The 24,819-nt window shown below is 48.4% G+C and overlaps 1 protein-coding gene across 1 annotated transcript in view; it reads left to right on the plus strand.

The window, feature by feature from the left end:
* Positions 1–7,547: 7,547 nt before the first annotated feature.
* LOC122374095 (Down syndrome cell adhesion molecule-like protein Dscam2) overlaps positions 7,548–24,819 on the plus strand; it is a gene marked incomplete at its 5' end in the record, with an annotated part of 79,031 nt that continues 61,759 nt past the window's right edge. The window contains 7 exons of the mRNA XM_043352640.1: positions 7,548–7,758; positions 9,441–9,556; positions 10,336–10,497; positions 11,496–11,642; positions 14,027–14,144; positions 15,936–16,178; positions 19,252–19,445. Of these exons, the coding sequence (XP_043208575.1) occupies positions 7,548–7,758; positions 9,441–9,556; positions 10,336–10,497; positions 11,496–11,642; positions 14,027–14,144; positions 15,936–16,178; positions 19,252–19,445 (1,191 nt within the window). The remainder of the gene's footprint in view (positions 7,759–9,440; positions 9,557–10,335; positions 10,498–11,495; positions 11,643–14,026; positions 14,145–15,935; positions 16,179–19,251; positions 19,446–24,819) is intronic.

Here is a 24,819-nt window from a genome sequence, read left to right on the forward strand (position 1 = left end):
AGAGCGATGAAAACACTTCAGATGTATTCAGCTGGACGATACGGATCGACTGATATGCAACATGACCCTTTTCGGTCAGGTTATGACCTTGACCTGAGGTCAAATTTTAAAAATGACCTTTCAAGGTAAAAAAATAGTTCATTCGACGCGTCTCGACGAGAGGAACATGATGCTGCCAAAAGTAATGTCGTGGCACTCTTAAGTCAAAAGTTATTGCCGAAAAACAGTTTTCGTGAAAACTGCTATTTTAAAGTTTTTGCCCTTTGGAGGCTAAACCGTTGACCTTAGGTCAAATCTGAGAACAATGGTCAGAAAGGTCTGTAAAAGGGCTATCGAATGCGCTTTTCCGCGGCGCTGTAGCTCTATTGGTCCCGAGTTAGCCGTTGCAGTTTCCAAAATTGTTGAAATGGCCTACATTTGACCTTCGATGACCTCAGGCGACCTGACCTTTGACCTGACCCAAAAAATGACCGAAGTGTTTCCGTCATTATTTTTGACGCTCTTTCGAATGATGCTTACTGCGTGTCGCTACGTGGCCCAGGAGCCGAGTTAGACCAGACACCCCCTCACCGCCCGGCGCGGAAGTCGCGGAGCACCAGCCCGGCGCGGGTTAATCCCAGGCTGAGAGCGTTCAAGCTTAGGTCACCCATATACCTCTGTATACCGAGACATGCAGAAGTCTGTGGCTCACCAGGTGATATCAAGTTATCACGAAATGATAGGTACAAATTACTCCTGCTTTGATCTAGAGGTGGCAAAACGTGAAAATTTTGGGAACCAGACTCGAACCAGACCCGGCTGGACATTTCTGGAACCAGTCGGACCCGGTCTAAGTTGGAATCGGAACCAGTTGGACCCGTTCCCCAAAAGTCAATTACCTAATACAAACCGTTTGTAGAAATCATTAATTGCATCGTGTAAAACAGCCCTTTTCCCACTGATAATACTTATGAACTACAGTGTGCAAAGGAACATACATGAGCAAATGTTTTCTTTCCATTCACTTCATATTTTGCAATCATATGTAGTGTCAACTATGTATGGTTTATGGTAGGACCCGGTTGGACCCGCCAGAAAATTTCCAGGAACCGGTCCGGACCCATAGGGGAGAGTGGGGTAAGATGCCCAGGGTGGGAAAGACGCCCCACCCCCTCTAGGGGCGAAACAAAGAATCGAACCTGGAAATTAATGTTCTTATCGTAAAGCGGAAGCCTGCCTTGTTAACTGCACAAAAATTTGCGAAGCTCAGTTGGGCAACGGCTGGCTGGTGATTGCATGTTTTTTATTTGCTGCTTTCAAAAAATATTTTGGCGTCAAAACATTGTAAATATCAAAGAAGGTAGATAATTTTTGCGTCCCTTGCTATAGTCGTGATACATTAACATTCGTGTACTGTGTCCCAAACAGTTTGTTTCAGGGTGTAGTTTTATGGCTAACAAATTGTGCTGATTTAATGTTACTTCGGTACCTTGGGGTAAGATGCCCCCTGTCCTGATGGGGAAAGACGCCCCCCTAAATCCGTAGGCTGTCCTTCAAGCAGCCCGTCAAATCATTTATTACATACTTGTGATGAGAGACAAAAGCCGATCTGGGACTATTGAGAGTCCGGTACGGCGGTCGGGTGCTCCCCATGCCGGTCTCTCGGCCCACACAGCGACTTTTTGGGCGGCATCTGACTCTGAGAGCCCTCACGACGGCCTCTGTGGGCCCCATTATTGGTTCCAGGGCCCCTCACGACATCCTTTGAGGGCTCCCACGTTGGCTCCACGGGCCGCGCTGGCATCTGAGGTCCCCACGATGGGCTCGAGGGCCCTCAAGCATCATGAAGACCTATAAGGGCCCCACAGTGGTCTCCGAACGCCACCACGGAGGCTTGTTTGGCCACGCCGGACTATGATGGCCCTAACGATGACCTCTGAAGCCCCTTACGACTACTTTTGAGGGCCCTTACGATGACGTTTGGTGTCTACTGCAGGCTCGAAGGGACTACTGATTCGTTCAGGCGATTCACGTGCCCATTTATGTCACTTATAGTGCAGGGGGCATCTTACCCAACGCCAGGGGGCGTCTTTCCCACCCTGTGGGGTAAGATGCCCCCTTTCACTTCTTCAGGAAAATGCTTAATAGCAAAAAAAGTTATCATATTTCAGGCACGAAAGTGTGATATTTTTGGAGAAAAATGATGTCGGCTTCCGTTGAAACTCCAAGTTTTGGCTTTCCGATCGTCATTTTCGAATAATATATGACAAAGTCAAACCCTGGGCATCTTTCCCCACTCTCCCCTATGGGTCCAGACCCGTTCTTTTGACCGGGTCCTCGGGTCCACATTTTGCCACCCTTTGAACAAAAAAGATGATGTAGGATACCAGTATAGTCAGAGGAGCGCTAACATTGGCTCGATGGGTGCTATGAACCGTTGGGACGCTACGCCAAGCAAGAGTGGCGCTTTAACAGCAGGGATACCATAACACACAAGGCCCTGTGGGACGATTACATTGACTCAAGGGGCGCCCTTTAGAATCGGTGCGACACCGTGCAGAGGGCGCCATTCTTAACCACATCAATTTTAATACTCACTGCAGATGGCCTCCAAACTGTCTCGAGGGGTGCCTTCAGGAACCGATGGAACAGCCACCGAAATAGGGGCGCCGCTCTAGCTGCAGTGATGAAATAAGGTATTGACCGCATTGACCAGAGGAGCGCTTCATGTGGCTAAAGGGGCGCGTTGGTAAACTGGTGGGGCGCCACCCCATGCCCAGCGAGGGGCGTCGTACTTAGCAAGGAAATTATGTAAGTCAGAGGAGCGCGAACTTCGGCTCGAGGGGCGCTTGTATGAACCGTTGAGGCGCTAGCCTAGCTAAGTGTGCCGTTTTAGCAGCAGGGATGCCATAACACACTATAGCGTGCTATGGTATCTAGGCCCTCTAGCCTCCCCCCCCCTCCCCGAGGAGCGATGATTATGACTCAAGGAGCGCCCTTAAGAATTGGTAGGCCACATACATTTCATTACTCAGTGCAGAGGGGCGCCAAAACGGGCACGAGGGGCGCCTTCAGGAGCCAATGGGGCAGTCTACGGACTGGGGGCGCTGTTCTAGCAACAATGATGATAAGGTATTGGCCAGAGGGGCGCTTCATCCACCTGAAGGGTCACATTGATAAACGGATGGGGCGCCGCTCTGCATGCGGGGGCATTAGTTATTAGCAAAACAGATGACATAAGACGTGCGTGTTGTCAGAGGGGCACCACTTTGGCTCGAGGGGCGCTTTTTAACCAATGGGGCACGCTATTTAGCTAAGTTTTTACTTGCCGCAAGCGGCGCACCATCCCTGAGGAACGTTACACAAACGACTGACGACTCTCTCGACATGGGCATCAGAGGTGCCCCTATAGACCTCACAGGCGTCTCTAATTCCCATTGAGGCGCCCCTTTGGGCTTCAACTGGAGCTCCTCTTTCTATGGGCCTCGGAGGCGCCCCCATTTGGCATGCAGTCTCCCCTCTTTCGTATTGGGGCGCCATTATGGCCTTAATGGGCGCCCCTTTTTCATGTGGGCGCCCCCTATACTATAGACCTCAGAGGCACCCCGAAGGGCCTCAGAGGCCAATAAGGTGCCCCTCTTTCGCATGCAGGCGCCCCTGTGGCCATCTCAGGCGCCCGTGTTTTGCATTGAGGCGCCCCTGAGGACTTCATGGGCGCCCCTCTTTCGCATGCAGGCGCCCCCACGGCCTCAGAGGTTCCCCTCTCACGCATCCCATTTCCATATAGGCGATGGCGCCCCCTTGAAAGATGGCGCACGCGCTCCTATGACGCCGCTGGCCCGTGAGGGCGCTTTTCGGGCCTGGGGGCGCCCACCAAGGTTGGGGGGGCAAACGGAATGTTGGGGTGGCAAAATTTCAAGTTGGGGGGGCACCTGCCTCCCCAAAAGTATACAAAGTTACGCCCCTGTGTGCAAAAATATTTTTTGTATTGTTAAAACTGTATCCGCCCTCGAACGATAAATATTGTTGATCCATCAGAAACATATCCCCTGGAATGAGTTTGGACTTGGCTGGATCTAATATTAGCGAGTATCTGCTAATGCAGTTTCTTGGCTTACACAGTACGCACACAAGCATACATACTTCCTGCCCTTGGTTATTCCTCACTTGAATGAAAATTTTGCTATAATAACTATTCCAAGCAGTTAACAGGTTTTAGTGCAGTGCCAAGTCGGAACCGTTCAGCGCCGCCAGTCTCCCAGGCGGCGCGTAACGGGCGCCGCCGGCCGCCGCGCCGCCGCTCTGGCAGGGTGTTTGACTTCATATCTCTGTTGCTAGAAAAGTTGTGGACCGATTTACTTGATTCTTGCATGAAAAGATCCGCCATTCAATTCTTAGCAGATAACGAAAATTTGACGTCAATTGCACGATCCGCTGCCCATATTGTGGTACTGCCATCTATTGACAAGGCTGGCGAACTAAAGCCGGGCGGCTATTTCCACTTTTGACACACCATGCAGTGTCTGCCCATTGACCATCCGAGTCGGTTCAATACTCCGGGCTGCGTTCGCCGTCGTGCGCCTTCACCAAACGTTATTGCACTACTGCGCACCAGTGGACGGTCAAAGGCACACTTCAACCTTCAGCAGCACGGCATTGAAGCCGGCAGCAAGGACGACCAATTACACGAAAATGCACGGCCATTGCCTTGCACGCTACGAATGATTGAGGAACGTAACTGCAGATAATGGCTTTTCCACGGTATGAAATGCTCGGCAATGCTGAACAAATTATTTTACGTAATGTTTTAGGATAACCGTCGTCTGTTGCTTTCTCAGCATCGATTGACTTTAACCGAACTTTATTCCGCGTTAAAGGGACTATCCCACCTTCTAAAATGTTGTTAAAACCAGTTAAATTGTGCCCGACTTTATAGATTGGATGACCAGGAACACGGTTCTGGCATTTATTTTTCATTAAACATCTTAGGCTTCCCATATTCCAAACACAAACTTTCAAATATGTGACGTCACAGCCCAAAATTACCTCCTTCCCCAGGCCACATTACTGTCATAAAGCTGATTCTTTTTACTCTGTAGGCACCACAACAAAGTTCAGACCAAGTTTTAAGCGATTTTTCAACGAACAAACCCATTTAAATCAGAATGACTAAACGAGGTGACGTCACACTAACGGTCGCTGCATGTTGAAGATAGGGCCTTGTACAAGGCCCATTTTCAAATGAAGGGAACGAATTTCTTCAACACCAAGAGGCCGCGGGGGTTGCAACCTAGATAGATAGTGGTTTCTGAACCTCGCCGCAAACTTGGCTATCTCAGCTCAAACCCCATGTTAAAGGTGGGATAGTCCCTTTAACCTGTGTTTGCTGCTGGAATAAAGTCGTTTGAATTAATTTAAATGGACTGAAGAATGTAAAGGGAAAAGGAGAGGAGAAGACTCTAGGAAGGACTGAGGAGATGAAAGAAGCAGAAAAGATTTTGGAAGTTTTGATGCTGTTCCGACTAATAATCGCAGGGAAAACTTTCAGCGTCAACCTCATCAACAGAGTTTGAGAAATGAAAGTTTCTCCATTTAAGGTCAATTAACCCATTTCTGTTAATTGAAATCACTTTTATCTCAGTCATTAGCTCTTTTCGTTCAATGTGTTGTGAGACTTGAATTCTACATTTTCCTGAAAAAAAAAATGATTTCGATAATTAATCTTCATAAATGATCATACATACCTAATCTAAAAACAAAAATATTTGAACCTTTCTGTATTCCTGAAATGTTTTCTCATCCATGACCCAGGTCCCAGAGTTTCCGCACCATGAAATTAAAATCCAGGGGCCACTTTCATGGTGCAGCAATGGTGGCGGTGCGCGGAACGGTCCTGGTCAGAGCGAGGCTGGATACGCGGAACGGCCCTGAGCCGCCGGATGGGACGGCGCATGGCCGGGACGGGGCGTGCGCGACTGCGTAGCTCGCGGCGTTGTCATGTGATCATTTGGTGCACATCTGGTGCAGATTAGGTGCAAATTTGGTCAATTCAGGTTCAGTGTGCCTCTTAGTAGCTATCAGCTAGGGCTGCACTAATTGCTTATGTGCCTGCTTTGTCATATTATCCGAGAGCATCATCGATTACAACACTGAAATAAATTCATAAAATGAATATATTTACTGTAAAAAAGATATGGTGCAGATTTGGTCAAATTAGGTGCATTCGCCGGATAGCCCGTCGTGAAAACGGCTAATATCGCGCTGCTGTGCCCATGCAAGTGATAATAGCATGCATAAGACTTCCATCGACAACCGAAAAGCGGTTGCGAGGAATAAAATATGCGTGTCATAGTAGGACAGAACACATCAAAGACCATTATTTAGCTATGACTTTGATGATAAAGGCTTCTTAGCAATTATGTAAAACTCGAGCCATGCTTCAGAAGACTGGCTGATCAATGATCAATGCCGATTTACATCCAATGCACTGGTCACGGGAGAACTAGGAGTGAACGGATTGTTCTTGTACCTACCGTGTCCTCGTCCGGCGGAAGAGGAAATGGGACACTCATGTAGTGAGATCAGACATCAAAGTTTGACTAGATTGGATATTGTACGTAACCAACACTGCTTGCTGGGTTAGAATATGGGATCACGGATGCGGAAAACTCTCTTTCGACTTTCACTGAAGGTTGATGTTGTTTGTAGTCAACCGACGCCAGTGAGTGTATCATAAACTGGGGCGGAAGTTGGAAGCATTATTTCAGCTTCCGAGACATATCTGAAAGCATCGAACGGTTCTTCAGAAGACCAGCTTTGAGTTCTGCAATATTTTTACCAAGTTTCTGATACGAGCCTCCAGCCTATAATGTTATGACGATACTAAAGCAGGTTGAAGGCCTACGTAAATAGCTATGGTGTCTGTGATGCAAACAGTATTTCCAGAAAGCTTTTCTATATGACTATATTTTATTCGTCCCTGATTTTAAGTGTAACGTTGCGTAAATCAAATTGCGTAAAAGCAGCCTTCTTTTTTATAAAACATTTTCCCTATAGCACATGCTAATTTCAGTTTCTAAACCCAAAGCCAAGCAATGCGGCTAAGTTAGCTTCAAAACAGGGCATTCTCTGAACCAAAAACACAATACGATATCTCATCTCCTCAACCGCACCTTTAAATATCACGCGCAGAAATGGAGACATCTTGAACTTCTGTCGTTCTCTTTGAACGTCAGGTGGCCTTGCACGAAGCAAATTCAAATAATTCTATCATTCCTGGGTAGAATGCGATTTAGTTCCAAATTTTGAGACTACTGTTCCAGAAATCATATTGAAAATGCCAACGCTCTGCCCGTCTCTGTGTAGGTACCCAATTATGAACTCCACAAAGCCGTTGCAACTCGATAGGCACATATTCTTCCTCTGTGTAATCTTCATGAATCCAGTTCCTATTCACCCGTCCATCGGCACTCAGCAGGTCCTCGTAGATACCCCTGCAGCTGCCGTGTGTGCCGTGACTAACACCCGCCTGCCACGCACTGACCGGACCTCCTTCCGTGTGCCCCCAGCCGAGCCGGAGCGAGGCGTCGACCAGGGTGTCGGGCCCAGCTTCACGGCCCTGCCGGCACGCGACGCGGGGGTGTTCGACCGACAGACGGGCGTGGCGCTGGAATGTCGCGCCGACGGGTCGCCCACCCCTGCACTGAGCTGGGTCACGGCCGATGGTCGGCCAGTGACCTCTGTACCCGGAATACGGGTGGTGGACAGGGGGCAAATCAGGTCGGTGTGCCGTCCCTCGTGTATCATGTCCTTTTTGTCGGATGAGTTATATAGTCCAATATCAACATATCTTTTGCTAGCAGCTGCTTTTCAATCGATGTGCCTTTATTGATGCATGCAATATACTTCCATTAGGTATCATTTAAACTTACGGGCAAATGTGATAGATGAGCGATACTTTGGTAGCAAATATAATGTCTGAGAAAGCACCAATGCAGCGTGGGCGCAGCTGTAGCTGCTCGATTTGCTCTGGTGATGATCGTAACTGAATTACAATGTTATTCCGCAGAGTGAGATAAGTTTATTCCCAAACATGCCCCCAAACTATCGGGTGATTGGATCAAATTACGAATCCCATCATGATGGCCAAATTGTGAAATTTCGTTTTGCAAACTGCAAAGTTAACTCGTCTGTAAGTGGTTTGCCGCAACAACTGCCGCGCTGTACGACGTCATATACATGCGGAACGTCCCGTTTGCGTCAGAACTTTGCCAGGTGCTCATTGGAGCCGCTATGCCACTGCCGCCTGGGCGGCGCGTGCCTGCAGTCGAACCGGGCCGCCGTGCTGCAGCTGGCAGGGGCAGCCGGTCAGGACGAGGCCTGGGTCCCTCGGGACACCGACTCTGCGGGCTGCCCGAGCTGCGCTCCCATAAACTGACGCTCATGCAGAGAAATAGAGCAGCGCTCGAGTTATGGCCTCGGTCTCTGGTGTGTGCGTGTGAAGTGTGAATTCACTTGGATATGATGTTTCAGGAGACATATACGTTCTAGTATTAATAACGGAGAGTGAATAAGTTATGCGTCTGGGTTTGCATTCGTCAGCTTTGTTGCTTTGGTGAGATGAAAGAAAGTGACGTAAAATAGCTTGTTTCAACAATGAGATCAACGAAACAGGCTAGAATCTTTCCATTTAGATAAGTGTTATGAATGGGGCCACCCAACGATAAATCTGCGAAGTGTACAATTAGTGGTTTTCGTAGTTATTAGAATGTAGATACAATAGTGCTTAACCATCACTGGGAAATTCAATTCATACGACAAAAGAGATGCTTTCCACTTCTCGCTAAGTGGCTATAGCTGTGGCGATCGCCGGCCAATAACAACTGCGGTGGTAGGCTGTGCCGCGTGACAACGATGCTCGGCGGTACAGACTACCATCGCAGGCAGGTGCGCCCAGTCCGCCGCGCTGGTTATCGCGTGGACGAGCGTTCGAACATAACGGGCAAGCAATGTGCTCGTCTTTTGCGCTTGGGGATATTTGAATTGCGCTTATGCCAGGGACTCATCGCCTATCGGTCATAAACTGCTCCATAATTTTATATAAGACAGTTAATTGAAGAAGGCACATAATTTTCTTATGAGGCATTCATATGTTTCAAACGTGTATTTTACGTCTCCGGATGGAGTTTTCTGGGCTGGGACGTTGTGTATAAGGATCAGTTAAGTTGTGCTATTGCAGAGCTTATTTTACATTGGCTAGTTTTCTCGTAAATAAAAAGCATATATTTCATCCCTTCGTCAAAAAATGACTGAATGAAAATGCTTTGCGTTTGTATGCATTCTAACCACTTGTTGAAGAGGCGTTAGATTCCGATCAAGATCAATTTTCTACTTAGACTAAAATTCAGCAAACATGTAAATGAGCACAACTCGTTTAGTACGGCTTCCATCGTTTATTGCAGGTATTTCTCGTTCACGAGCGACATGTACAACCCGGACTACCATCGGACTGAGCTGAGGTGCATGGCGTCCAACAGCGCGGGAGCCATCATTAGCCTTCCCGTCAGGATCTGGGCAGGTGAGATGCTCGCGCTGTTGAAAATTTAGGAGTGTGAGTGTAATGATTTTCTTTCAGGAGATTACATATCATGGTTCAAGTAAAAATCTGGCCGCTTTTGATATGCATCATTTATAGTGGGAATAGTTAATATGAGTCCACCTGGCTTTATATTTGGGACGGCGTCTGTCTCCGACACATTAAGAGCGACCGAAAAAACTGCCTCAGGGCCACGAGTGGAGAGAGAAGCCAGTCGGATCAATGCCACACCGAAGTCGAGCACCGTGTTTTCCGACAGTTCCGTAATGGAAAAGCTAAACATAGTTAAGATCACTTTGACCGCCTCTTCATGCTCGGGCGAAGATTTCCTCCGGGCCATTCCTTTCGAAGAGTGGTAAAGAAGAGGTCCATTTATCTGGATCGGAGCGTTTGCAGTGCTGCACACAGCATCCCCGAGAGCCTTTCCGCCAGTGGACGCCGCTTCGCTGAAATACTATTACGGCTGCTAAAGTGGTGGTAAACAGCCCGGCTGGTACGGTGGCGATAGAAATAATGACCCCATAAATACGTGTATTTATGCGCTGGTTAATGTTATTGCCAACGATCAGTCACTCACTCTCTCTCTATCCCTCCCTCCCTCCCCCCCTCTCTCTCTCTCTCTCTCTCTCTCTCTCTCTCTCTCTCTCTCTCTCTCAAAACAGTAGTTTCACTCAGGGCATCGTAATTTTTTTATCACATGATAATTCAACTCAGCACTTATCAGACTGCTAAAGCCTGATTCACCCTGCTCCCTCCACCAGTGTTGAGCCGTCCATACGAGCTACTGGTTCGGGATAGTTTCGCCTCGGCCGGCGGACCAGCTCTTCTCACCTGTGACCTGCCCAGCTACGTCACTAGTCACGTGACCGTGGCCTCGTGGGTGCGTGACGACGAGTTCAACATCTATCCCAGCGACGACACAGGTCAGTTTGACCGGTTTGCTTGTAGAATGTGTGAGAGTGTCCGAGAGGGATTGGGAATTTCCTCTGTGCTAGTTTTACAATGTAGAATGCTGGAGCTGGATGGACATGGCAAACTTCATGCTGAGGACCGGTGGAGAAGGTGATACGTATACCTACGCATCGCACATCCTGTGATGTCAATGCTTTTTGTAAGACGAAAATGGTTAGTTTTTTTTACGTGTCAAATGACTAAAGAAAAATGGTGTACTTACATACATAACTGTACCGGCTCCGCGCTAGAAAGCAAAACAAAACATAAATTCTTATTCTAGCGCCCTGCAAAATGCTCCTTTATACGCATGCCTAGTACGTCCTGATGTTCTAATCGCATGCAAGTAACATTGATTCATGAGCCAATTCATTTATCGAAGGTATGCTTATGTTTTACATTGCACTATTTATTTTCCTTGCCATAATCATTGTTCGAATCTGCACATCTACACTTCAATCATAATAATGCATTCGCATAGTATAACGTCTCACCTACTATTACAACCTTTCCATCTCACCATGCTCTCGCCATTCAATATGAGCCGAGCCGTCATCCCATCTGTTTGACGCCACCCTTCACCGGCACTGGGGCGGACCTTTCGCGACCAGCCGCTGTCGTCTCATGCTCCGTCCGAGATGACACTGGCTGTCAACGGCCACCGACACTGCCGGGTTTATGCACCCGCCAGCCGGCGGATTCAGAATGTCAACCGAGAGCTCTGGAGGCTCCGGGGCCGAGCCCACTTATCAAACCGGGCTCTGGGAGCGTTAGCCAGTCTCCGCAAATGCCACTGGAGCCTGTTAGAGCGGTCCAGATGCCCTGCACCTGGCGACTATGTGACAGGTTGCTCTCCACATATATCAGTGGACTGCAGAGTGTAGATTCAGCGTCTGGTGTCAGTCCACAGAGTACCACTAGCCTGTGGATTCATATCGGGTGGTCCTGACGAAGGGGCTCTCTTCCACAGACGGTCGGTATGTGATGTTGCCGAGCGGTGAGCTGCTGCTGCGCGCCCCAGAGGCCGACCAGGGACACACGTTCCGGTGTCGAGTGGTCAACACGGTCACTGGACAAACGCGGCTCAGCTCCAACGCAGCCAAGGTGGTCATACGAGGTGAGGAGCTGACGGAGACCTGGCCAGACCCGACCAGACCAGACCCGGGCTGACCACTGACCAGACCTGACCAGACCCGTTCCCATCTGACGCGGATCAGTCCCAACACGACTGTGAGACGCAACCGTAGCGTTCCAGCGTGTATTGGCGTCCGACTCCAAGTGCCCACCAAAGGACTAGGAACTCAGCCCGCCGGCCGACCGCCGGAGAGCAGGACATGGCAGTGGCATCTCCAGGGAGCCTACTCGGGCAAACACCGGCACACCCCACACAACAGGGGCGGGAACACCAGCACAACGACCAAGATGGTCATACGAGGTGAGGAACTGACTCGACCAGACTGGACAATCAGATCATATCAGATACGACCCAACTATACCTGGCCTTGCAGAGCTGCCTCGATTGGACCCGACCGGACCAAACATGGTCCGACCCAGTCTCGCTTCACTTGACATGACGAAAGTCAGCCCGACTCGACCAGACTCAGTCCCTGACCAAACCCCAGACAGACTCGGCCCACCTCGACTCGACTATGTCCCGAACAGACCCGACCCGATCGTTGCTACCGTCCTACCCCGCCTCCACGCCGACCCCGGGGGACCGGTTGACCCTGGACTCCGCCACGGTCCGCCGCGCTGTGGAAAGGTTTCAGGAGAAGGTCATGGCACGGATGGAGACATGAGTGGCAGTGTGCTCCTGCCAGAACCGCCCGGAACGCTAGATCGATATACCGACGACTACTGTAGGGAATACAATACGGGTCTTTGTTACAGTTGCTCGTTTGCTGCATTCTATGTCGATTTTTTTTTTTAATGAACGAAATTCCGAGAGGTGGGTGGATCGTTTGATCATTAGAATCTTTACTGATGATAGTTGTTGAGACTAATCACGAAACTATCCTACGTGTACTCCTGCTGCAACGGATGGTAATTTGCTTCTGAGTTATTATCTCATTCATCGGAAACAGCCCGCCGACAATACCCGATTTCTGTAAGCCTATTAACGTAATTTACTTCACTCCCCTGAATCCGATTTCACTTTGTCTTGGATGCCAATGGTGCAAATAAACAGCCATCATGCGAGTGCATTGGGCAATACAAAACCAATATCGTAATTAGCTAGCCAGTCGGTGGTGCCGACGAATTTCGGTGTCGGTCCCAGGCCAGGTCGATGTGTAATTTGTCAGTGGATGTCGATACGAACTCATCTGTAACAGGCCAATTTCCTTTCAGATTTGCTGCCCCGAGCCTGGCCCTGAACAATGATTATAGCGCTGATGAGTGTAATAACTGAGCTCGTATTTCTAAACGTTGCGTGAGAGGAAGAATTAGGATCTCACATTCTTTACTCAGAAGTAATTCAGCTTTTATAGCTGTCATCGAAGAACGTATTTATGTAGATTGGAATAAAATGGGTGTTCCTTGTTGATGCATGGTTGACTGTGATTCTTTTCACTCTTTATTTTGCTCACTCGCGTGGATAAGTAGAATGTGTTTCGTCTGTAGGTAAGATTGACTTCATATTGCAGGCCGTTTCCCGCTTTTGATTCGATGCAAGGCTGAGTATTTCAATCTCTGTTCGGGAAAAGACTATTGTGATTGAGATTGCGCTTGCAATACGTGTTTGCTTTTTTCCTTCGCTTTGTTTCTTATTGCATGCGACAATACGTGCTGACGGGCGCCAGTGTTATTTATTTTTGCTCAGTGCAGTGCGCGGTACCTATCAGCATTGGAGGACGACGGGCTGCACTCTCAACATAGGCGCCGGGTTCCCGGAGGCGGGTGGCGCCGTTTCTTCTAACACGGCACTGCTGGAACCCCTCCGGGTCGGTTATTGACAGCCACGTGCCAACTTATGCATCATCAACTCCCCGAGGGCACGTGGCGCTCCAACACGTGGGCGATGTGGACCACGTGTACAGGAGGGGTGGGCTGGGCGAGGGTTACTATCCGTTCCAGTCAGTGTCTGTTGGAACGGGGGTGGGCGGGGCGGCCCGTCGTGAGCGCGGACGTTAGGAGTCGTTTGACATGGACAGAAGATTGGCGGAGCCATTCCACCGCTGAAAGTGGCTCCTGTATTCGCCATTGTGTCTGGTTGACATTCTATGGTAGGGTTGACGGAGCATTTGACAGTCGAACTTCTAACTGAGCTGAGCATAATATGAGCTAACATTTCCATCGCCCTTCATGTGCAAACCTTTTCTACAATGAAATTAACTTTTCATACTGCGCATTGCGTAGGCGTTTATGCACATAACTCTACATTTTCACCCTGACCCTCACTTACAAAACATGAGTGCTCGTTTCTAACGGCTTCTGGCGCTCCCTGACCAAGAGTAGGTGCTCGTTTCTAACGGTTTCTGGCGCTCCCTGACCGTCCGGCAGATCGACCGCCGCCTGATGCGCCCCAGGTCGCCGTTCTGAGGAGAGAAGAGGCCGTCAGAGAGGGTGACACGCTGGTGGTGCCCTGCGTGGTATCGTCACAGCCGCCGGCGGATGTTCGGTATGTGTCGAGCTGGGATGGGCGTATGACATTGTATGAATGTTTGATGGATGGCAGATAATTGTTCTTGAATCTTGATGCTGACATAGTTCGTTGATTGTTTATGTGATTTGGTATTTGATTGATTGATTGATTGATTAATTTTGCGAATACCTAATTCAATTATGCTATTTTTATAAAATGCACACCATTCTTTGATAATAGCCACTCGCTAAGCTTTCAGCATTGACATAAGCTTCAAGTACCTATCTTTCGATTGCCACTATTCAAAGCTATTTCTTGAAGAAAAAAAAAATGATAAGCAGCACACACAGGCTGTTTCATCAAAGTCGAATAGCATCCTGTTCCATATAAGCTTGTATTTTCCTTGCAACATTGCGTCCCTTTGAATCTCGTCTCTGTATTATCGGAGCACAGACAGACTTATTTGACCTGTCAGCCATGTCATTTCCCCAATCGTTCACCTACAAATGACTCTGGAGCTCTCTTTGCCTGTGCAATTTCGTCCGACATGTCGACTGACGGCGCAATCTCGGCCGGCCTGAATCCCTGAACGCTCATAACTCATCAATGCGACGCTGGATAGCGCTCATCTCACACCGTCCGGTCGGTACTGGTGGGGGACGGTTTTGGCGCTGCGACGTCAGTTTGGTACTTACCTGGTGCACACGCCACTCTGTCTACGGTGCTCCTCTCCCCTGCGCCCTCCTACCTCTGCCTCACCTCATCTGCTCTCTCTCTCTCTCTCTCTCTCTCTCTCTCTCTCTCTCTCTCTCTCTCTCTCTCTCTCTCTCTCCGCCCCTCTCTCTCTCTCCGCCCCTCTCTCTCTCGCTCTCTCCCAGCACTCCTGTCCTCTCTCCACCTCTCCCAGCTCTCCCGTCCGCCTCCACCGGCCAATATCGCCTTCAGTGGCCCGGTCGACGCGTCCCATTGTCTCTCCGCAGTGGCCCTAGCACCGCCTGGGGGCCAATCTGTCGTCACGCCGCCCCCAGGGAGGGAGAGAGGCAACGACCTCTCCAGGGCAGACATGGTAGCACCCCCTAGGGCCGATAGGGGACGGGGATGCCATACCGGTCAGTGGCGGTCCCCAGTCTAGCTAGACTGACCGTCAGAGGGAATGCTTGACGATGGCAACAGCACGAAGGGTGTGTGGCAGGACACGGAACTCCACGGCTCGTCCGCTCCGCCCCTGATCAGCCGGACAGGCTCTGAGAGAGTCTCTCATGCCTCACCGAGTATCGCTGAGGGGGAGAACGCTGGTCCGGCGTCAGACCGAGCAGCGAATCAGCTGACGGTGCTCTTTCGGGGCGTATTTCGAGGGTGCGGCCCTGATTGCCAATTGGTGGCCTCCTCAGACCCAGCCGATGGGGGGTTTAGTCAGATCGGGAGCTCGTGCTGCCGACACCGCACGATATCTCAGCCAGTGGGCGGTGATATGAGCTGATGCGTCGGCGCTGCTCGCCCAATTAGAACGAGTCTTAGAGAGGACCGTCTTCGTGCTAACAGCATGGACAATTGAACACGTTTTATATTTTTAGGATATTAGAATGAATTGTGTTCGGTTCGACGGTTCGACCGAGCCAGAAAGTCCAATATGACATAAATGTGGGCAAAACGATGCCATTCTACCATCAAACTGTTTTTTTTTATCTATGCTCGATGCTAGAAAATAAATGCACTGATCTTGTTTATGTTTCGACTGAATATGTGATGTGTGTGCCCTTGCGGCTTGCAGTACCTATGTTTCCTGCTCCCTTCTCTCACTATACCCCGTGTGTTTTTCCCGGCTAGGTGGATGAAGGTCTCTGAAGACGGCCTCTCCGTGACAGCCGTGCAGCACGGCCCCGTGCTGACGCTGAAGCCTGCCCAGCGGCGCGACTCGGGAGCCTACCTGTGCCGCGCCGCCAACGTCCACGGGCCCTCCGAGGTCAAGGTCACCGTCAAGGTCATCTCGCCCCTGCACGTGACCTTGACCCCGAACCACGCCACAGTGGATGTCGGAGCAGAGGCCAAACTCACCTGTTCAGTGCACGGGTGAGAACATCTATGGAAGTGAACCAGTAAAACGCCTTTTGGGCGAAGAACGAGCGAGCGAGATAGTGAGCCCTGCACACGCGGAAGGGCGAGAGGGTACTTCCAACGGGCTTGTGGAAAGCACCCTTCTAACTGGTCGCTAGCGGTGTGCCAAATTTGAACGCAATCGGGCCAGCCGTTCCTGAGATCTGGAAGCGGCATTCTGCACGTGCGCACGTGCAAACGGGGTCCAAAATGACTTTTGCACGGCACCCTGCTAACCGGTCCCCAACCCTGTACCAAATTTGAGCGCAATCGGCCCAGCCGTTCTCGAGATCTGGAAACGCCCCCTGCACGTGCGCACGTGCAGTAGCACCCCAACCCTAACACATGCAGATGAATTATCTGATGGAGACCTAACTGTGTACCGAGTTTCAATTCAATCGGCCCAACCGTTGTGCCGTTATTGAGGTTACAATTTTGGGGGTTCTTAAAAAATGTCCAACTTTACCACGCGCCACGTGCGGTGGTTGGCAAGAACGCATGGTGGCCATCACACCACAGAACTTTTACCTCCAAGTGACATTCAGTAAAGAAGACCGCTTGTCAATCGGATGTCCCGTTCCTAAGATATTAGCTTTTGAAGAGCGTCCCCACGGCCGGCCGGCCGCTCATACTCAGGATTTTCCCTTAATTCAGTATGAACTCGCTCGCTCGCTGCGCTCGCTCGCTCGTAAAAAAGTTAAAAAATACCAGTAAGAATTGTTAAGACAACTGCAGCTGTTAGCTTGGCTTATGTTAGCTCATTATTTTTATTCACCTTACACCTATCCAGCAACGCATACCTACTGAACGAAGACTGTAATTAGGAAATAAACAATACCTACAATGAAATGTTTTCTAAGTTACTTTTCTCTGGTGAGCGATAGTTTCCTTTTCGTTTTTTTGCATCCACGAGAAGGCGATTTTCTAACGACATAAATTGAATGGTTGCATCAGCACCTAATTGTTTCGGAAACGGATGCTAGAAACTCATGCGTTACTAGATCGCTTTTTCTGAAAACTATTCACTTGCCATGTCAAGATTAATTAGACACACCTAAGTAAATTAGATGGAAAACTCAATGCGGTGTAAAACACCGAGCGCAAAACATATGCTGCTTAGCCGAAAAGTAACACGAGTCTGCTTTCCTCGCTCTGGCTCTTGTTTTGTGTTGCCAACTCAATTATTTGCTACGGTGCAGCTACAAAGTGGTGCTCAGGGGCAATGGTACTCTCTTGTCATTTACGCTCGGATAATATTCCTTTCCTGCCGCCAGAAATTGGCCTGGCTGCAGCAGCTCTGCGCCGAATTAAGTGCGCCACTAAATTAGATAAGCACAGTCGGCCGGATATTTGGCATGGTGAGGAGCCAGCTACTTCATTAGGCGCTGGGCTAATGCGAGGACAATGCCTCATCAATGGCTCGTACCTCCCGAGTCCCGGCTGACAAAGTTGTCTCCCGTCATGCAGTCCGGGCAAACTTTGTCGCGGCCGCGACCCCGCTGTCTCGTTCACATCGTTTGGGAGTTGGGCGGGTGAATTACATAGAGCAGCGTCGGTACCCGGGCAAACTGTGGGTTAGAGCGACCCTTCCGGCGGTACCTTCAGCTTGTCACAACATCCTGCGACTAAAATGGCCTCACTGCATAGCTGGAACGTAAGAATCTTGGCTGGAACATTGTACTTTGATTGACGGTCAATATATTCTTCAGTGTAACAGCTTTATGTCATGTGAATGCGAGGTTCAATCGATGCAAATGGCGTATTCAAGAAAGTTTGAAACGGAATTTAAGGAATATATCGTAATTAAAATATACATCTACGGGGTAAACAATGCAATAAAATCAAATGTTGCGGTCACAGCTGCGCCATGACCCACAGTTCAATCGCAAGATACACCATAACTGCTTCGTGTATCATACAAAGACACCTTCTATACCGGTGCATGGTGTCATTGCAAAGCCATAGCAGCTACATATTGTTCAGGTCACAGCTGTTGCAGCTCAGGCCATTCCGAGTAGTAGACCGAATAGCGCCCTATTCAGACGGTGCTGGCCGCACAATCCGTAGGCTGAGCTGCATTTCATGTATCGCAATCCAGGCGTCATTGTATTGATTTTTGGCTATCGAAACCTGTTCTTAGGTACATGAAAATGGCACATCACAAAGTCCCATAGCCCTATCAGGCAAATGCTTTAGTCCTTGACACAGGACAATTTGTGTGGGGTTTTATAAAAGCATCACCCAAAAATAATCAAATTTTATTACATTGCAGCAACATTGGCCGTATATTCCATGTTAAATAGCTACAAGCACCACTGCACTGTACTGACTATCCATAAGCTGCTTACAGTGCACATGCTTCGATCGACCGTTGCATAGCAGTACCACGCTTAGGTGGTGCTTATAACTGCCTTATTATCGCGTCATTTTGCGCCGAAAGAGGCTGTATGTCCTAGGTGCTCAACACGTCGGTGACAGCACGATAACGTTCACGATTGATCGTCAGTGGCCCGTACTGGAAAACTGCAGACATCCGCGCTCGTCAGGGCGGTGCAGGTGTCAGAAGCCTGTCGCTACATTCGTGAGGGGTTTTCATTCATTTAGCAGCATCGGTATTTCCCTGTGAAATGTTTCAGATGTTAACAATGCGCAGTTTTGCGTCTGAAACGTGCAAGTGCGAAAGAACTGGATCTCCAATCAATGTGCAGTTCCGCATTTTCGAGGACGGGATTTCCCGCAGATATCACCAGTTCTAGACACTGGAAGGAATTGGTAGTGGAGCATGCATTTATGGTGGTATAATATGATTGCACAAATGATGAATGTCCAATGCTCCGGTCAGAGCAATGGTATACTATGACATGATTATGAAAAGTGTGCACTATACCAGGTACAAGGCGAGCAAAAAATCAATAAACAGAGCCACGTAGATACATAGATCACGATATAGACCACGTAAATCACGTAGATTACGTAAATACGTATGTATGTACTTACATTAGGAATATCCGCCCTGGACTTTATCTGATATCGATCTGTTGTTCCGCAGGGGGCCTCACGGACCGGTGACATGGCTCAAGGACACGAGGCCGCTGACCTCTGACCTGAGTGCGGACGGGTCGGTGTGGCGCGTGGAGCGACTACGGCCCGAGCACGCCGGCGTTTACCAGTGCCTGGTGGGGAACGGTGCCGACGGAACTCTGCGAGAGGAGGCCCAGGCCGTGGCGGCCATCTCCGTTGGGAGTGAGTACCGAGTGCCGCTGACTAATGTCAGCACTATACCGAATACCGCTGACAAGTGGCAGCACTATATCGAGTACCGCTGGCAAGTGGCAGCACTATACCGAGTACCGCTGACCAGGGTTGTATACGACTCAGTCAATAGCAATCAATTCAATCACGACAAATTTGGGAAACCAATCAAATCAATCAAGTCAGAGCAGTTTTCGGGAATTGATTCAATCGACTCAAACGCGACAATGAAAGGAATCAATCAACTCAATCAAACGACTCAAACCAAGACATACATTAGGTTTTTTGCCCACCAACTTGGAAAAGTGTCCATAGCAGTCTGGTGTACCTACCTACCTACCTACCTACAGAAGAAACATAAAAATATTGTCATTTAAAATTATAAATTGCCATGCCATTCAAAGTTTCTATGTAATAAGGAAGGATACCTAGTGATGGACAGGTGGATCATGATATTGAGGTTCAATGGGTAGAGTTGGAGCAGAAGTTTCATTTAATGGGTGCAAAATAACCCAGTAGTTGACTTGCCCCTTAACCCAAATCACCACCTTTCACCTAAAAGTTGTCAATTTAATTTTGGCCATATTCCAACTCCATTTACACTAAATATCAGATATTGCAGTTGAAAGTTGGCTGCTCGGATTTTGGCAGTGTTCGTGATTTGGCCATTTACCCTACACCATGTCTATTTCAATGGATTATATGCATCAATAACATATTAACCATAGGGAAATAAAAATAAATATCTTACCTGTATGTGACGGTTTTGGTTAGACAGAGACTGACGGGCAGCCTGAAAAATCTTTCCACACAATGTGCATTTGAGACGTGGGATGTTGTCAGATTGGGAAGGAAGAGATTTGAAGTATTTAGCGGTCCACGACTCTGGACGTGGCATGTCAATGTTAGGTACCTATGTGAAGAATTCAAAACATTTGTTTGAATTTTATTGCAATACAATTTGATACAAACTGTTTTTTGCAATACAAACTGTTAGGACTGGGGGATAGGGATGAGGGTTAAAAAATATATTTAAAAGGAAATGGAGAGGACAGGAACTCTGGAACCACAGTATAAGTTAAGGACAAAGGAAGTGGGAACGAGGAAAATTAAAACGCGAGAAAACGGCACGGTGCGACTGCATGAAAACGTTTTGCCAATAAGTATGCTAAGCTTTTATAAATCCTTATTCTACGTCTTTTGATTTTTTGGTAAGATGACGTCATTGATTATCATGTAGTATGGTAGATCATCATAAAATAAATCGGTTATACAACACCAATTTCGTTTTAGTTATTATTTTATTTGAAATAAAACCACTTAATAATATTCGGTAAAATATTTCAAGGAAAATGAAATATATTAAATATGTTATGCTTAGGCTCTCAGGAGAAAAGGATCAACAAACGTTCTGCTGCAAATTAAACAATGCAGCAAATTAGCTATTAATTAGGCACGTAAACGTAAATAGCGAGACGAAAACGGCGCTTTTGTTTCAGTTATTTTTGTAGGGGTTTCAGATATTTATAGAGTTCAGGGGCCTTGGTAACAACTGGATTTCCATTACGTCATGGGTGATGATGTCACACCACGGGTGACGTTTCACTGCTGCTGCTGCTGTCCACGGAGGGCAACGTTTGTGAGTGGAAAACAGTAGCAAAATTGTAAATGAAGGCAGTATTGGCGCTTATGCTACATATGAAATTTATAACAACATATTGATATTAGTGAATGTTTATTTTTGTTACTTTTCATAAACCCTCCACATTCCAGCGTCTGCATGCAAAAGTTCTGTTATTTTAGAGTCAAGCTATTATTGTACTAAGGGATTTATTTTGGCAATTTAGTCATTTGTTAGGTTATAAGGCTGCAGAAACTTTTAGTTGAGGTTGGTATCCACTATCCAGTTGCAGCTATAATTGTGTCATATTTTGTATCATTTTCTGAACATGTAAACACCTACCTATATGAATTCAAATATTGTGATTGTAGAAAAGCAGTTACCATCACATTGCAGGGGGATTAGAACAATTAACCACACTTGTTATACAAAAAGCCTGTTTGCCATCAATTTTGGGAATTCAAATTGGGTATTGGTAAGGTAGATATAGCACAAGCTGCCCAATGCACGAGAATGGGTCTTTCTAACCAAACCTTACCTAACCTGACCTACAACCTACAGCCTTAAACCTAAAATTTACAACCTACGACCTAGTCCTACGGTATGGCATATCACAACAGCTTGTGCTACGTCTGCTACCATGACCCAACTTTGTTCCAATTCATACCAACTTGGGATGACAGTCACTGCAGATGTGTGCTGACCATGCAAGTCTTTGTTACAATTGCAATTCTATTGTGTTACAGGTTCGGCGTTCTACAGCTGCGACCCGCCATGGCTGGGCCACCGCGGCGGCATCACCTTCAGGGTGGACCTGCCCGTGGCCACCCGCCGGTCGGAACCGCCTGGAGTCCGCAGGGAAGCTGCCCTGCGAGCCATTGCAGAGCTCCCGCAGCCGGACGTCACTATCTGGTCGGACGGCTCGGCTCGCGGCGGGACGGAACAGGGCGGCGCAGGCGCTGATCCAGTTCCACCACCTCAACAGAGAAGAGACCGTGCGCGCTCCTGCAGGGGCGGTCTGCTCCAGCCTAAGAGCAGAACTGACCGCCATGCGCGAGGCGTTCGCGGCTGTGGCCGGCCTGGGGGCGGGGAGTTGGCATCGACCAAGTCGGTCCGCTTCCTCACCGACTCAAGGTCTGGGCTCCAACTACTCGGCCGCGGCCCAGCTAACCAGACCATGGCCCTGGCCGCCGAGGTGTGGAGGCTGCTGAGTGCTGAGCACCCTCGCCGAGAACGGCACCGAGACGGTGCTCCAGTGGGTGCCAGGCCATGCCGGGCTGGACGGCAATGAAACCGCCGACCGCCTGCAGCTGGCGAGGCCACGGCGGGCGACCAAGACAGCGCACCGATCGACCGCGCGGGCCGCCGTCACGCGCCATGTCCGGGAGCTGTCGCGACAGAGGGCAACCGCTGCCCACCCGCACCCGGACCCCACGCCTGGCCACGACTCCCTGGCGCGCTGGGGGTCGGTGACGCTGTCCCAGCTGAGGACCGGCACATCACCGCTGACCCGTGACACGCTCCACAAGATTGGCCCGGCGGCCGGCAGCTGACGACGAATGCCCCGCGTGCGGGGAGCCCGACAGCGCGGCGCACCTACTGACCGATTGTCCGGCCTATGAGGCGGCCCGCCGCCGCCGCTGGGGTGTCGACCCTCGCCTGGTCGACGTCCTCGGCGGCCCGGCGACGAAGGTCGTCACCTTCATCGAGAATGTTGGGCGGACCGAGCCGCCGCTCGACCCGCCTGCGCCGCCGCCCCCCTGAGCGGGTTGGCGATGGGATGCAGAAGAAGAAGAAGAAGCAACTGCCAGCGCGCCACGGCGGCGAAGCCGAGTTCCGCCGCTGGACCGCCCGCGCAATGGCCAGCACAGACAAGAGACAACCGAATCACAACACCTAAAATTACGTTATTGTTATGGCATTGACATTGTTACAATTAACCCTGCTCTTTCGAGCGTGGATGCACGCTGAAATTGTCGCATAATTCCATGCAGCTTCCACCCTTCTGCAATACAAAGTTTGAATACAAAGTAGTCTTGCAATAGGTTTAGAACTTATGTGCAGATTGTCGATGCTGGTTGACTTGATGATTGGAATTGTGTTTATCTGTTTCATCTGTTTTGACTTAAATATATGGCCATGGACTATGGCCTACCTTGGGAAGTGTCTCTGATTTCAACAAAACATTTTTCATCAGGGTACGCTGCAGGGTACATAGTACATACGTAGTGAAAATTTTGATGGGTGCGCATGTGGAGATGTAGACTGCGAATGAGACGGACTACGACGGTTTTTGAACCAATTAAATCTGATTGACAACATAATGTAGGACTAAAAACTGACTGTCAGAAGAATATTCCCAGAATATTCACTTCACCCGGTACAACGAAAAGGGAAAGTCAGGGAACAGAGGCAGGGTACATCTCGAAGATCAATCAAATTGCAGGTGCCGATTGGTTATGGATCATCGCAGCTCGAGGTACTGCCTTGTTCTGCTTTATTGTTAACTGAAATTGCTTCCACCTTGTATTTCAAGAAGTCATTATGGAAGATTTTAAAAAGGTTGTTGAAAAATTTTAAATACTTTTAATTTATATTTCTGCAGAATTATATACCCGTATCATTCTTTACATGTCAATATTTGTATATTATCTAGCATATAAGAAAATAGTGGCCTCAAGTTTCTAGAAAATATCTAATTTTGCTCTCTGGGCCACTGCAGATCCCTAAAAAGTTAGGAGCCGTCTTCATTATTTAACGTATAAAACCAAATAAATTATCACTGCTCAAAAGTGGAAGAAATGACAAATGGAAAAAAGTTTTCCTACAGCGTTGCAATCCAGATTCTCAGATAGTGATGGGCGCAGTAGAAAGCAAGTAAAAGGTATTGTAAAAGTACTCCACAAGGTAAAAGTAAGGAACAAGAAAATCCTTATACTGTTTCAGAATTTCGTAACAAACATTTTTCATGTGTTTTGAATATCTGAACGAATCGATTCCAGAATCAGTCTTGATGATATTATATGGTTTTTGTATGGTGTTGGTGGTACTTGAATGACCAAAGTCAGTACATGTCCATCACCTTTCGATATTTCCGTGGTGCTCGCTCCCATTTCATAGCTGCTCACAGTGTTTTCTGCTGACGTCATATGGTGCTGCTCCACTAGCGCCACCATACGGCGTCAGCTGGCGAATTATCCAGTTAATACCAGAGCCCGAGTTCAGTGGGTTGTTTCTGAGGAGATGTGGAGATGTGAATTATTAATTAATCACACTTTATTAGTATATAGGGCCTTGCACTTTATCATCTGGATTAGAAAAAAAAACGTTTCCTGCTGAGTGCAGAAAGGTAGGTAGGTGCATCGCCAGGTTCTATCACCAGGATTGGTGCAGTTATTGCAGTTGAAAGTCAAAGTTGGCTGTTCATGTTTAGGCCCTGTTCTTTATTTGGCCATCTACCCCATATTGCAGTTGTGATGACAAGCAGTTTTCAGTGTAGTTTTGTGATCTTTGATGTCATCAATTGGTGTCATTATTTTTCGTCAACTAAAAGTTATTTGAACTCTCCTTTCAATCGACTCAATCATACGAGTCACTCTAATTTTCAGGAATCAAATCAGTCAACCAGTCGCTAAAGTCAAACGAGTCAGTCAACCAGTCATCTCGAAAAGTCAATCGACTCAATCCAATCAACTCAAAATACGCGTTGAAACAAATCAATCAATTCAATCGACTTGATTGGTA

This window comes from Amphibalanus amphitrite, unplaced genomic scaffold (assembly GCF_019059575.1).
Source record: "Amphibalanus amphitrite isolate SeventyFive unplaced genomic scaffold, NRLGWU_Aamphi_draft 001603F_arrow, whole genome shotgun sequence".
NCBI classification, from domain to species: domain Eukaryota; kingdom Metazoa; phylum Arthropoda; class Thecostraca; order Balanomorpha; family Balanidae; genus Amphibalanus; species Amphibalanus amphitrite.